Source organism: Phacochoerus africanus, chromosome 7 (assembly GCF_016906955.1).
Source record: "Phacochoerus africanus isolate WHEZ1 chromosome 7, ROS_Pafr_v1, whole genome shotgun sequence".
NCBI lineage: Eukaryota > Metazoa > Chordata > Mammalia > Artiodactyla > Suidae > Phacochoerus > Phacochoerus africanus.
The window spans coordinates 51,507,602-51,523,526 of NC_062550.1; the positions used below are offsets into that span (position 1 = coordinate 51,507,602).

Below are 15,925 nucleotides of genomic sequence, written 5' to 3' on the forward strand. Positions count from 1 at the left end.
AATGTCCTATAAAAGTCAACATGGAAATTAATGAAAACAAACACTGAATTTAACTTTATTTCCTTGGTAACAAAGTACCTAATTCCAACCTACTTTCTGTTTAAGTGATTGGAGAAACTGCAATAGTCCATAATGTACACAGTAAATTATGTGTAAGCAATAATGCATCTGTGGGTGCTTACACGAACAGACCATATATATAAGGTGGATTACTTAAAAAATATATCACTGAAAGCAACCTTCCTGAAGATACCCTCAGGCATCTCTAATTTATATATTATGGCAACTCTGAGGATGCATGAGATTAAAATAATAAGGCAGGGCAGAAATAAAACACATCATGTGTCAGGAAATCCCATGCCTGTTTGGACAGATATTCAACAATTAGATTTTTGTTCAATAGCGTCTGAAGCACTGCAAACCTTTTAAACATAGACTTTATCTTATGAAAATATTTGTTCTTATACCTTCTGTTCATGTGTTGGAAATACTGTAAAGAAAAGATTAAACCCCAAATTAAAAAGAAACCTGAATTATCTCACCTAATTAAGCAATGGTTAGGAAGGGTTCATAAAGTAAATGCAAGTCAGTTCTTCTGGAGTTAGTTTTGATGGCGGAGCACCCTACGACATTCGTGTAGCCATAAGTCAGCAACGTAGAGAGTCTGGCAACATGCACACAAAGTCATAATCACACAGTATGCAATGTAATTTAGTCACAGGATAAGTATTAATAAAAATGTTAAAACATCAACATTCACTCAGTAATTGATTACATGGAATAAATAAACTAAGCCAGTCACATATTTCTCTTCACTCTTAAGTCATGGTTTTATTTATGTATACACACAGTATAATACTTTCCTAATGCTCTCAAAATGCTACAAATAAAAATGAAGGCTTTGCATTACAGCTGCTGGACAAGAATGTCAACACTGTAGATGTGGGAAAACACAGTTTCTTTGTTCTTCAGCATCAGTGCACAGGGTATGGCTCCAAGTGGTATGCAATTTAGGACAGAAAAAAAGATACAGTGGCTTGTGAAATATATCCTCTGTTCATCATTGGCACAAATCAAAGAAGGAATTTTCACTGTCCTTGGTACCTTCCTGGGTCTCTCCCCTGAAGGCAGATGTTATACATATATGCCTTCAGGATTAAAACCAGCCGAGATAGGATTCTGCAGAATACGAAGATTACTGGGGAGCTGCCGAGAGGAGCCAGGCCGCTTCAGGGACCCAGATTGGAATGGTGCCTCTAGACAGAAGACAGAGAAAGTCATTTGAGGTTCTTAGTAAACTGGAGCACTTAGCAATATGAAAAATTAGAATTTTCTTGCTCTCAAGAACCAAATCATATATAGTAACGATTGCAACCTGCTGTGGTCCTGGGTGAGAGGAGAGACTGTTATCGCCTCTCAGGTGATAACAGTTTTCAGTGATTAAAACAGTTCATGGTCTTTTTCAAAAGGTAAGCATTTTGCTTCTCTTTCTGGGTTGTTCAGACAATATGCACACACAGGTTTAGAGGTGTCTTTTAAATATCAGCACACACTGATAACAAAGACTTTTAGGAGAGGAAGAAGGGGCATTAGGAACAGAGAGAAGCTAAAACAACAGACCATGACTAACACATATTGCAGGAAAAAGTTTGTAAAGAAGTAGTTTAAAACTAATAGCATGATATTTGGTGATTATTTGCTCATCTAAGTATATAAATAAATGAAATATTATTGATTTTCCTCAGAAACAGGAAGTATATCAAAATTTGGAGTTCCTGTTGTGGCACAGTAGATTAAGGATCTGATGTTGTCTCTGTGGTGGCATGAGTTTGATCCCCAGCCTGGCGCAGTGGATTAAGGATCCAACATTGCTGCAGCTGTGATGTAGTTTGTAGCTTTGGCTCAAACTCATTGGCTCAGATTCATTTCCTGGGCTGGGAACTTCCAGGCGCAGGCCAAAAAAAAAAAAAAAAAAAATTTTAAGTGGCCAAAGAATTAGCTTCGAATGGTAAAAAACTTACCAGTTTATTCAGTTAGCGGTGAGAATAAAATTTTTAAAAAGCAATTTCTCAAATCTTACCCCTTTCTATGTCTGCATGCGATGCCTCCACCTCAATGGGCTCTGCTGGCAAAACGGTGACTTTTGTCCCTGTCTGCTGGATAAACTGCTGCAGATTGACCTGCCGTAGCTCTTTAGTCAACTGCTCCAATTCTTGTTCTTTGTCCTAGATGGAAGTTAATTTTTTTTTTTTAATTTGAAGATTCACTATTGCCCAGCTAAAGGCATCCTGGCAGGGGTTGAATGTGAGACACTAGCTTACACAGGAATACATTTAATAAATCTGGTTCATATTGACATAATGGCTAAAGAGGTCACTTTTACTCTGTGGCATGGACCAAAAAATAAGCAAATGAATGACAACAGCTTCTTAAGTCTGTCCTCTTAAATGTGACAGCTTCCTCTGTTAGGAATACATTATGCTACTGATGAAATAAATATATGTCTGTAAACTGTCATGAATCAAATAATGGATTCCATCCACCCTGGTGTTGACAGCAATCTTGCTAAGCTGTTCACAAGTAAAGTTCCCTATTATCTACTTCATAACTGACTGCAAAATTAATAGTCATCCACAAGATTTAGAGTTCTTATTTTTTTAAACTGCTTAAGTTTTCATGAGATCCATTTTTGAGATTTATGCTATGGCATGAGGAAAGCAAGAGTCCCACTATGGGACTCTTAAACCCAGAAAATCAAGTCTGGGAACTGAGGGGCCTTAAAGTCAGGAGAACAACTTTGGACAGCCAGAAACCTCCCAAAGCAAGGAGAATCATTCTATTATTCAAATGGGTTTTCTTCTCTTTCTCTCTTTTAGGGAACTATAAGAAAAAGTGGCAAAGGCCCCACCCAAGCTGGGTGTGTCTGAAGGATTCGGTAAAGGTAGGGAAGAGAAAAATAGAGAACAGTGGTGGTTTTCTCTACTTACTTTGAGTGTAGGGGGTTCTTGGAGGTATGTCAGTAGTTTATTAGATACTTTTCATAGGTAGTGGAGTTTACTAGTAACAGCTGTCATAAACTAGTATTTCCGGTAACATCAAGGCAATACAATTCCCAAGTGTACCTTTTTTAGATGTCAAAATGAATCCAAATAGTAAAATACTGACAAGCCAGAGGGTTAACAACCTTCTATTGCATGAGAAATTCTTGACTGCACAAATTTTGGTTGGCAGTTCTACTACTTACTATAGTCAGTGACAGAGAAAGGAAATGACATCAGTTCTTCCTGAAACCTCAGCTTTCTCTGCTTGTGGAACTGTTCAGACTCTTAAAGCAGCTCTTCTCCAACTCCAGTGTGCACAGGTACTATTTGGAGATCTTGTTACTACAGACATTCAGAGTTTCTGGCACATGTGCTCTGAAGCCTCATGGTTCCCTCTTTGATCCATGATCATCACACAGCTTCTAAACAAGCCCTGTCCAATACAGTAGCCACTAGATGTATCTGCTAATGAGCACTGAATGTGGCCAAATGTGACTAAATAAGAATTTAAATTTATTCAATGTTTTTAAACACCTTTATTGAATATTATTCAATTTTAATTAATTTAAATGTAAGGAGCCATATTATAATCAACTGTGTATCTTTCTCATTTCAGCTGTTAGAGACTGATATCTCTTTACAAGTCTGACAACACCATCACACTGTCTTTTCAAGAATGGGTACCCAAGAAATATAAGTTGAGTGATCAGGGTCTAAGTGCAAAATACAAATGTTCTTGTATGTGGACTAGGAGTGGGGAAAAGGCAGAGAGGAACCTGCCTCTCTCCTCCAGAAAGTAAGTGAGGGTTATGGGGTTGGGGGGGGGGCACTAATAACACCTCAGGAAAGAAGATGGGATTAGCAACAGTGGTGATGTGATAGATAGGCAGCCAACTAGACACACATCCTTAGTAATAATCCCTTTTGGCTTTGGTTTCCCAGCTCTAGAAGGAGAAGGTAAGATTCACTATATCATCATTAGTGTCCATTCCAGCTCTGAGATTTTCATCTTTTGCATCCAATTACCTAATGTTACAGCTGCCACAGTAAGAAAGCTTCTTCCATGGAGAAGAATAGTGTGGCTCCAGCTGTCGTCTTTTTTTGGTCTCACATCTCAGCTTTGTCCTAAGTCACAGAAATTCTAAGAAACTTATAAACTAAGGCAGGTTTCCAACTTTAAATACAAGAGAAGATACACAATCGTTAAAGAAGATGCCAAAATACATTCTTCTAAACAGACAAAACACTCTTCTTATAAAAATGTTTTTACCTGTAATCGTTTGGTGGCTTGCCCAAGAGATCTTTCCACAGCTTTAATACCGTTTTCTAGCCTCAGACTCTGCTGGCCTTGAATGTCAATTTCCCCTCTAACCTTACCAATCTTTCCTTTAACCTCTTCTTCATTGACTTGTGCCTCTTGAACTTCCCGTTGCAATTTTTCTGCCTCAAGACCACTTTCCATAGTCTGGATTTGAGCCAAATAGTCCTTTAATTTACTCTCACATTCTGTTATTTTTTGTCTTATTTCTTGAAGTTGATCTTTCAGCTGTTTTTCATTTTCCTGTTCAATCTGTAATTCATTTTCCCAAAATTCTTCCTCTTCAATTTCTACATCATTTCTTTTGATCTTTTGCTCCAGGCGGACAATTTCCTCTTCTAGGTTAGAATTATATTTTTGCTCCCAGAATCGTATTTCTATTTCATTTGATTCTAGCTCTTTCTCAATAGATTGGAGCTTCTCTGTCTGCAAACGGATCAGTTTCTTTAACTCATCTGCTGTGGTTTTGCAGTTATTCAGCACCTTTTGCTTAAATTCAGTTTCTTTACCTTTTCCAAAAATGTCCATTAATCCTTTGGCACCTCCTGTAAATGTTAATGATTTCCTTTTAGGTTCTCTCCTTTTGATCGTTTTGTCAATCTGAGGCCTCAGTTTGGCTAAGGGGGGTAAACTCTGCCTGTATAAAGTTCTTTCAGGAATTCGAGCCACACTATCTGATGTGGGTCGCTCGCTGAGAGATGGCCCAGTTCGACGTAAAATCAGCTGCACATCACTAGCATACTGCCCCCATTTGTTTAAGGATATGATAGGATTTTCATGAGGTGCTAAATGTCTTTCAGTATCTCTCCATTTTTCTATAAGAGTGTACCTTCCAGTTCGACCTAGATTAAAAAAAAAGTAAGAATAAATTGTCAAAATGGGATATGCAATAGCTAAAATAATGCCTCTAAACATACAACACCATCTGATAACTGTGTCTCCTTAGCATCAAACTCCAGTCCATGATGCCTTTAAAACATTTACTTGAATATACTGAACTCCTGTAGATATGTAACATAAAACTATGGGATGTGAATCACATATATGCTTCAGACCTGCTAACAGACTCAATTTTCCCCTTTAAACTTTAGTGAGAATCTTAACTTACTCCCCTGTCACCTGCCTGACTGACCAGAAGTTGTTTGGGCAAGACCTCCAGCTGAGCCAACGAGGGCACTAGAGTGTCCTTTTGGAAGCCAGGATGGCCTGGTCGCAGAGTTAGGCAGGACTTCAGAACTTGAACAAACTTCCACTTGGTGACTCCTTCTGCACATTAGGACTTGGGAAGGCTGAAGCCCCCATTTCTCTTCCTGAAGGGAGACATGGAGACAGGGGAGAGCCTGCTATTCAGCTAATGTGTACTGGACAGGCCTTTTCTCTGCCCTACCTTCCTGCACCCCTGTGGCAAATAAAAAATCACCTCAAGGAAAACAACCCTTCTAAATAATGTCATATAAAAAGTGGGGCCTGAAGAGAAGTCTTGTTCAGTTTTGATAAGTAACAGCTTCAAAGAATTGTCTAAAAAAATTAAAAAGGCAAAAAGAATAAAATTACATTTATATAATATATAATAAATACAACAGTTACTATGAAAGACAAAGTTTCAGAATAACAATATAATGTCATTAGCTTGAACATATTTCCTAAATATTTCCATTTAAGGTGTGTGGGTCAGATAGATTATATTAATTTTGTTAAAAGTATCCATTAGAAAGCTGAAACTAACAAAGTTATATGTCAATTATATCTCAAGTAAGAAGTGTCCATCAGTAGTTACTATTACTACAAAGAAAAAAAAACTCACCCTGCCATCTAGCAATTATAATACTGCATATAAAGCTACTGATTTATTTTCTCCATCTTCTTTTTTAATTTCATGAGCTTCTCAACCAATAGCAGTATTTCCTCAATTACTGGGTCAATAAACGGAAATCTGGGTATGTACATATGAACACCCACATATGCAATTCAGAAGCAGCAGATGAAGAATGACATTGCTCTGAGCATATGTGTATGTTCTCCTTTAAAGGAAATTTGAATCCTGGGTAGAGTTTTAGGCTCAGGTAAATTACTTACTTGATAAGGAGCTTAACTTCACTTCCAAAATAGGGATAGCAGCAATAGTTCACAGGTTTTGAGAGTCAGTCAGGTGTAATAAGCACCTTCCACATGGCCAGGCCCATAGCAGGTAGTCAAGACACCAGCCATTATGAATTTAAAACACTGCTATTCACAGGACAAAAAAGAGACCTGCTTTAAACAGTGACCTGACATGACAACAATCTGACTAAAAGAATCCTTAAGCAACTTTCGGCAACTCCCAACTATGTAAAGCTGGACAGAGTGTTAAGAATAAGGGCCCTCTGGAGTCAGAAGGCCTGTTTTCAAATTTCCTTCAGCTCTAGTTTTTTCATGTATAGAGTGAGAGTAGTATTTTCTTACCTGACAGTGTTGTAAGAGTCAAGTGAGATGTGAAATATAAAAATGTTTCATAACCTTGAAAATGCTATTAAGTATTACTTGTTACTATTATCAAAATACCTGAGCAAACAAAGGGGAATGCAAAGCCTCAATGCACTGGATTTGGCTTCTTGGAATAAAAAATATTCCACGTGATTTTCTGCTTAAAAATTACTGTAATTTCCCCAACAAAAAACACATGACCTATCTGCATGGCTAAGACTTGTTCCATATGGTTACACTGCTCTGAAGATCACAGCTCTAAAGATTCTGGCTCTGCTGCCTTTTTACGGTCTCACTCCTGCTACCTGAACCCTGTGTCCTCAGAAGTAATACGAGGGATTAGACTAGACTGGTAGAGACCTCTTGAATCCTACCAGGCCAGGAAGCATCTTTAAAAAGAAAAGTGAATCATCACGTTATAAGGACTGTAATTTAGTCATAATTAAGTATAAAGCTGATTTTCCAATACTTCATGGTACTGCTGCTCTATGAGAATGTCTTGGAAAATTATTTAGAACTGCCTTTACTGCCAGTTTTTCCTTTTTGTTAAATAATGCATAGTTAGTGCAATTAGGCAAAAAAAGAAAAAAAATTCCATCCAGCAATATAAAAAAGTTTTTTTAAAAAAAGGTAAATGAATTAATACTTTGATCTTATTATAGAAATTGGGAGTTAAATCCCATAATTGTTTTTAATACCTACATTTGGCAAGGCCCTACAGACCCTGTGTATTTCATTTAGATAGATTCCAATTCCTCCTGCAAAACTTGATTTAGTGCAGTTTATTAAATGGATACATTTAGCTCTATAATTCATACTATCTTGACATAGCCCTAGAACTAATAAAAAGGAATATCTTACCTATCTACCTATCCATGGCATTTATAGTTTTAAACCATTTTGGCTACCTAAGGCCTGTCTGCCACATTAGTAATGGTAAATAGAATATTGACAATACTTTTGAATAGCTGAAGCAATTCTGTGTAATCCCAAGGATCATTAACTTCAATGAAAATAATCACATAAAGAGATTTTTAGTACATTAATGGAATCTCACTGGATGACTGATATAAATTAAAAGGAAAAAGGATAACAGATACTTTCACCTAACTTAGAGCAGAATATATGACCATATAGTAATAGGAAGTTTTGGAAAATACACACCAAAATTCAAATATTCAAACATGAGTCACCCAGAAACACCATGCCCTTATTTCGACCGTTTAAAAAAACTGCAACTGTTTTTTACAATTTAAGGAAATTTCTCCTTAGAGCCAAAAACCAAAATCATAATCTTAAAGTATCACATCTTGTTATTTATTCAACAAATATATATTGAACAAACATTTGTTAGAAATAGTGTCAGGCCCTAGGAATATATATTCTAGTAAACACCTTGATTATCAACTTTCTGCAGAAATTTTAGTTTAAACTGACATTTGACTTTTTTCTTCAAATCTTAATCTCAAAGGTGAATAATGTAAGTTATTCAAAAGAACATGACAGAAAGCTGGCATTAATCTCTCATGAATTTAATGCTAAACATATCCTATCTCTGAACATATTAGAAGTAATGCCAGTAACACCTGACTCATTCTTTATATGGTGAATAATCTATCCTATCCCAAATTTTCTGATGATAGATGCTCTGTTCTTTGAGCTACAAATATTTTGGATTCTTATGCAAAATCTAGTGAATGTAACAAATTCTTTCCATAATGACTTAGAATTCTTACAATAAACATTGATCTCTGTAACAGAACTTACACTGTATCATTTTATAGCCTGTTAAATGCTTTTGATGCATACATATGTGTATATATATTTTTTATAATATATAAAATTCTGCAAATTTACTAATGAATTTTCTGTAAGTCCTAAGAGTAGCTATTAAGATAACTCTTACCATAAGAGTATTTATCTTACGATGACAGTGATACAAGAATATCTTTGAGTATAACCTGTTAGCTAGCTGTGCATTCAACCCATATTTAAATCATTCACAGTATATTTTCCCAGTGTGTTGATGAGATTATGATGTAATCACAGAATTACTGCATATTAATTTAGGACTTAATTAGGATTTTGTTATAAATTTATTACTACTAAAAATAATGAAAACATTTATTAACATTTAATATGCTTACTATTTGCTAGGCTTTGTGCTACTTTACATAAATAATATTAACCAAAATAATAGCTGACACATTGTTATAAACCACTAAGGTTTGGGGGGTTATTTATTTTATCATTTTTAAAATATTTATTTATTTATTTTGCTTTTTAGAGCCGCACCTGTGGCATATGGAGGTTCCCAGGCTAGGGTCTAATCGGAGTTATAGCTGCCAGCCTACGCCACAGCCACAGCCACATCAGATCCACGCGGCGTCTGTGACCTACACCACAGCTCATAGCAATGCAGATCCTTAACCCACTGAGCGAGGCCAGGGATCAAACCTGCAGCCTCATGGTTCCTAGTCAGATTCATTTCTGCTGCACCATGAGGGGAACTCCAGATTGTTTATTAATGCAGCATAATCTAACCCATCCTGAGTAATAATAGATGTTGTGAATATGTACTCACCTTCATTAAAATAACCTTTTATAAATGTGTAAAATACAGAAGCTACTTAGAATATGAATGATAAACTACACTATTGTTATAAATATCAAAATTGTCAAAGATGACTTTGGCTATAAACAGCAGTATATTTTACTACTAAGGATTTTTATTTCTTGTTTCAATGTAATTCAGTCAACAACTGTATTTTCTAACAGTTGTCCATTGAGATTATACAGGGTATAAATAACACAGTATAAGAGTACTTAAGAGCAGGATTCTCGGGTCAATCTCTTGGTTTGAATCCCAGGAGCCTCCTTACCAGCTATAGGAGCTTGGGCAGGTTATTTAACATCTCTGTGCCTCCGCTTGATAGTCTCCAAAATAGGGCTCATAACTGCCTTCCTCATAGGACTGTTGTAAGGATTAAATGATGGGGAAAATTTGATTCACAAGTCAGTAAATGAAATCTGAGACTTTAAAACTATGAAGCATTAAGGAGAGTGAAAAAAAATTTTTTTTAAAGCTCATCTATAGGTACTTTATAAAAAGCATTGCTTAACAGTGTTTACTTCTAGGAAGCAAAGTCCAGATTCTTTCACTTTTTTTCGTATTTCCTAAATATAAAAATAGTCTATGATGGATAGTATTACTTCATAAATAGTTATAAAATTGACTAATTTGTGATTTATTTTTTGCTTTTTAGGGCCACACCCATGGTATGCAGAGGTTCCCAGGCTAGGGGTCGAATCAGAGCTACAGCTACCAGCCTATACCACAGCCACAGCAACACAGGATCTGAGCTGCGTCTGTGACCTACACCGCAGCTCACGGCAATGCCAGATCCTTAACCCACTGAGCAAGGCCAGGGTTCAAACCACGTCCTCATGGACACTGGTCGGATTTGTTTCTGCTGCACCATAAGGGGAACTCCTAATTTGTAAATTTTTAAAACTGCTAACTTGCATATGAAATTAAGAGTTAAATGTAACATATACAATATATGCTTTTCTTTACTTCTAAAGGATCATACAGTCCTAGAGATGGATGAGACATTAGGTGGTCACCTAGTTCAGCATGTAATTCACAGAAGTTTAAAAAATCATTCATTCATTCAAAAGTATGTATTGAGTGTCTACCACATGCTACACATTAGCAGTAACGAAAGAGTGGCAGGCAACAGGCAACACACAGAATGAATATAGGTCCACAGAAGGATAGCATAGTGCTATCCTGCAGATCCATAATCAAACATATTAAAATTTCTGAAGTAAAATATATCAAAGTTCTTATCAAATGGAATAAATACAGGTTAAAAACAGCTTCAGCTTCACATTAAGTCAGATCAGTTTTCACTACCAAACAAGTTCAAGCCATGCCAGGTGTGATTAAGTCCAATTAACGTTAGGCTTTCAGAATTTTTTTAGATTTCAAAAACATGGATAATGGTCAGTGGTCTGTACATAATATGTCAGGGGTTAAGTACAACAGAGATAAACAGGAGGTCCTGTTGTGGCTCAGCAGTTATGAACCCCTTAGTATCCATGAGGATGCAGGTTTGATCCCTGGCCTCACTCAGTGGGTTAAGGATCCAGTGTTGCCGTGAGCTGTGGTAGAGGTCGCAGACGCAGCTCAAATCCTGTGGCTGTGGTATAGGCTGGCAGCTGCAGCTCTGATTTGACCCCTAACCTGGGAACTCCCATATGCCACAGATGTGGCCCTAAAAAGCAAAAAACAAAACAAAACACCAATAGAGATACATAGAATATGGCAGATGGGGAGTGTGTGAGTTGTGTGTGCAGGTATGTATGGACAGGTGGACAGGGAGGGGCTCTGTGAGAAGATGACAGTTAAGCAGCAAGCCAAGAGAGTGAATCAAGAACATATTTGGGTACATAGTATTCTCAGATGCAAGACTGAGGCAGAAGTGTCTCTAGTATACTTAAGATGAAACAATCAAAACTAAGTGATAGGAAATGAGGTTGGGGGTAAAGCAGGGATTCATTTAGGGCCCTGAAAACCATTGGAGGGACTCAGAGATTTTCTCAGTGAGTCTGGAAACTACTAAGGGGTTTTGAGCAGACGAGTGATATGATGCATATTTTAAAAGTATTACTGTAAAAGAAATCTGTTGTGATTATGATGAAGGGGCCCCGGATGATACAGAGAAATGAGCTTAGAAGGGTACTGCAAAAATCTAAGTGAGAAATGACTGTGGCTTACATCAAGTGGTCGAATATTTAAAATTGGGAATGTTTCAGAAAGCGCAAGGTGTATAGTAACAAAACACAGTACACTCCTGCTGGGCAGTTTAACCACTTGATGCAGATTAAGTGTGTCAATCACGGTTTCACTTTTAGTTACTGTCTATAATTTGAGGATATTTTCTTCTTCTACCACCTAAATATAACCTGTCAAGGTAGTCAAAGATCAGAGTAGAAAGGATTACTTTCTATACTATTAGATACATTAGATAAATCTATACTATTAGATACATTAGATAAATCTTTTTATCACATTATGTTCTATCTTTAGCGCTTTTATAATTTAATTTGATTGATTAGTAGCACTGAGTCAGCAAGTGTTAGCTGTCACATATATTTGCAGACAGCCAAACTGTGTACAGGCTTTTATATCCTGGTTTCCTGAAAGCAATTTTAGCTATCTAGAAAAACTCAATCATTCCTAATTGTACACACTGTGCCCCACCTCCATGAGACAAACACATAAACTTAAACCCAAGAAAGCTATTCTACATGTGGTTTCACTAAAAATTATTTCATTTATTTATTTAGTCTTTTTAGGGCCGCATCTGCAGCATGTGGAAGTTCCCAAGCTAGGGGTTGAATTGGAGCTGGAGGTTCTGCCTACGCCACAGTCATAGCAACGCTGGTTCTGAGCTTCGTCTGCAACCTACACTACAGCTACCAACAATGCAGGATTCTTAATCCACTGATAGAGGCCAGGATCAAACCTGTACCCTTATAGATACTAGCTGGGTTCATTACCACTGAGCTACAAAGGGAACTACTAAATGTTTTGGAAACATACGCAGTTTTGCTTAGTCAGCCTATATTCTACTACTAGTGTAACTAAACTTTTACTGTATTAAGCCACAGAAATTGTGTTTGTTATAATAGAGATTTTAGGTAATTATAAATTCTGTTATTTCTTATACTAGAAATAAGGTCATAATACTGTAAAATATTCATTTAGTGTTTAGACTCTGAATATCAATAACTCTCATGACAAGACAGATAAAGACTGAAGTATAATAGCAGAAGCATATTGAATGTGATGCTGAGAAAATCTTAAAGCACAACAGAAGCAAGGATCTTGGTTGCCAGTTGAATCATCCCCCAGGTGAGTTCTGAATTCAATGAAGTATTTATAATTCAGAAAAAGAGTTGTTTAGTCAGGTTTGGAGAAATATCATAAAGCATCCACGTATTCATGGGAGTTCTGTTGTGGCTCAGTGGGTTAAGGAGCCGATGTTGTCCTCTCTGAGGATGTGGGTTCAATCCCTGACTTCACTCAGTGGGTTAAGGGTCCAGGCATTGCTGAAAGCTGTGGCATAGGTTGCAGAGGTAGCTCAGATCCAGTATTGCTGAGGCTGTGGCACAGGCCTCAGCTGCAGCTCTAATTTGACCCCTAGCCCAGGAACTTCCAAATGCTGCAGGTACAGCTGTAACAAGAAAAAAAAAAAAAGGATCTGTATTCAAGTTGTCAAGCTGTCAACTTTTCAAAACAGTCCTGGACTGAGTTGTTGAGAAAGCAAAAATGGAGGGGTGGGGGTAGGTTCAGTTAAAGCTTCTTTTCAACTTTTTCACAAACAAGTGCTCTCTTTAGTCCAAATGGGGACATGGACACACACACCCCTAGGCAGTTCCCCTTGAAATTCTGTGTCGAGAACATAGTTACCATGTGGACAGATACAGCTTACCGCACTCCTCAACTACCTCAACTTCCCTAAAAACTATTCACTGTTGGTGTTTTTTTTTTTTAAACCACTGCCCATGGCTTGATTCTCAAAAATAACAAAGAAAGTTAGATTGATACTTGCTAGTTCTAGTTTTCTTTAAGCAGGAAAAAAAAAAAAAAACCAACAATGCTGCATATTTTAATTAAAATAAATTATGTGATGCTTTTAAAAGGGGGAATTTACTAATAAATTAGTTGCAAAGAATATGAAATAAAATTAAATTGCCTTAATTAAATGCCTAATTTCCCACTCTTTAATAATTAAGCTGAGGTCCACAAATATAATATTAGTGCCAAATGCAGGACAATTTCATGGAATGTGAAAACTTCGTATTTTCACCATTGTTTTAACACATGAGTGTGCTATATAGTATTTAAGGAAAAAAAAATCAAAAGATATCCGTGTTAAAGCTTCTGTCTTTGTATAGGGTCACTGCCAACGTCTAATAGTGCCTCTGCCACAATGCAGGGGCACAACCACCTCTACAAAATGCTAAGGTGCCATGGTGTCAGTGACTTGTCTCCATCCTGAGCTAACATGACATGCTTCCGATATAAACTAGCATGACATAAAAATAAACTTTTCATAAGGAGCTTAAAGACAAAGAGGCACTGAGCACCTAGCATGGTGAACATAGTTTCTTCTTAATACAGTTGACCCTTGAACAACACAGGGGTTACGGGCGGCAACTCTCCAGGCAGTCAAAAATCTGCATGTAACTTAAAGTCATCAGCTCTCTCTATCCGCACTTCCTTGGCATCTGCGAATTAAACCAATGTTCAATTGTGTATTATTTACCACTGGGAAAATACTGCATATAAGGGATTCTCACAGTTGAAACCCATATTGTTCAAGGGTCAACTTTTACATGTTTGTTAAATGACAGGATTAATTTAAGATGCAAATATAAACTTTAGCCCACATTACTGGCTTTACTGGTGTAAGTGCTTATGCCCTCATTGTGTTCCAAAAGGAATTAAGGCAACTAAAAAACATTCATAAGATATGATAAACTGAGAGTAAATAAGGAGTAAAGTTGCAACAGGGTAGGTGAGATGGAGCTGGTAAGCATGGGTTTGACAACTTTTTCTTCACTGTGTGAGATTTAAAGAGTACACATTGTCTTTCTAATGAAAAGCCATGTCATTGAATTTCTTGCATTTTCTTTTCTAAAAGTATTCAGACTAGGAGTTCCAATTGTGGCACAGTGGTTAATGAATCTGACTCGGGACCAGGAGGTTGCAGGTTCAATCCCTGGCCTTGCTCAGTGGGTTAAGGATCTGGCATTGCCGTGAGCTGTGGTATAGGTCGCAGACGCGGCTTGGATCCCGTGCTGCTGTGGCAGTGGTGTAGGCCAGCGGCTACATCTCTGATTAGACCCCTAGCCTGGGAACCTCCATATGCTGTGGGAGCGGCCCCAGAAAAGGCAAAAAGATTAAAAAAAAAAAAAAAAAGTATTCAGACTAAAAGGTAAATCGGATTCTTCCTAATGAGGGGTCTGAAAACCACAAATCAATGTTTTGGCTCAAGGAAATATTTTCAGTTCTGGAAATCATTATTTAGGATAAGCAGCAGAAGAGAAGACAGTACAGACTCTAGAGTCAAGACCAATAAAATCTGGTGGAGGCAAGCAGAAGTGTCTTCACAGATCTACTTAGGTTCAGGGAAATTATAATACAGTAATAAGTAAAAGTGCACCCAAGAGATGTATTATGGAACCAAATGAACGAAACTCACGAGAGATCTATACTTACAACAAAAAGAAACAACCAACAACAGGAATCACAGCAAAAAAACCACTTTATCTCAGATACCCAGCGAGTTCACTTACCTATTGCTTGAGCTAGGGCTATGACAACTTCCTGGCAAGTTGTGACTTCAGTGACCCCACAAACAATCCTCTGAACTCCGTCCACCCATACTTTAAGTTCCATGGTGCCCCAGCCAGTCACCCAAGGGCCCTGAGACTGGTCATCAAGGTATCAGGTCATTTCTCTAGGAAAACATGGAAAAGGCAGAGAGTCTGTGCAGTGAGCTAAAAAGAGGGAAAAACATTTTTAATAAAATGAATCTTAACACTTCTCATAAGTAAATATTACCAAAACAGATTTTAATATATCAAAATGCTACCACCATTAATGACTATAGGTTTACTTATTACAGAACTGAATTTAGCAGCTGAATACAGCTATAGCCACCTCTTATGACATCTCATGGTACTTTTTCACAATTAGAATACTGATGATAAGGTCACTCTCCATTGACTAAAGCAAGCTATTTCCTTGACCAAGCTCAGCATATAAATTGTTTCTTTTAAAATAAAATCTATTTCATTAGGATAATTTCTGAGGTTAGAAATAAAAAAGGAAAAAAGTTGTCATTTTAAGCATCATAATCAACTGAAGCAGTTTCCACAGCCTTGCCAGCATTTGTAAAGGCATCTTCCTAAGTCAGGCTTTCTTTGCTCCATGTGTCCCTTGCCTTCCACTCTTTGACAAAGGATTGAGAGTATCACCTTCACCTGAAACTCCAACACCAGTAGAATAAGGCACAGGTGTGCA

General features: G+C 37.2%; 1 protein-coding gene across 3 annotated transcripts in view; it reads right to left on the reverse strand.

Moving 5' to 3' along the window:
* Positions 1 to 805: 805 nt before the first annotated feature.
* Positions 806 to 15,925, reverse strand: part of RASSF8 (Ras association domain family member 8) — a 112,676-nt gene continuing 97,556 nt past the window's right edge. Inside the window, exons 3-6 of one of the 3 annotated variants that reach the window (XM_047787357.1) lie at positions 15,196 to 15,359; positions 4,312 to 5,201; positions 2,081 to 2,225; positions 806 to 1,256 (exon numbers count right to left, since the gene is read on the reverse strand). In XM_047787357.1, the coding sequence (XP_047643313.1) occupies positions 1,135 to 1,256; positions 2,081 to 2,225; positions 4,312 to 5,201; positions 15,196 to 15,298 (1,260 nt within the window). In that variant the 5' untranslated portion in view covers positions 15,299 to 15,359 and the 3' untranslated portion in view covers positions 806 to 1,134. Of the gene's footprint in view, positions 1,257 to 2,080; positions 4,216 to 4,311; positions 5,202 to 15,195; positions 15,400 to 15,925 lie in introns of those variants that run through there. The other 2 variants (XM_047787356.1, XM_047787358.1) reach the window with 2 other exon arrangements.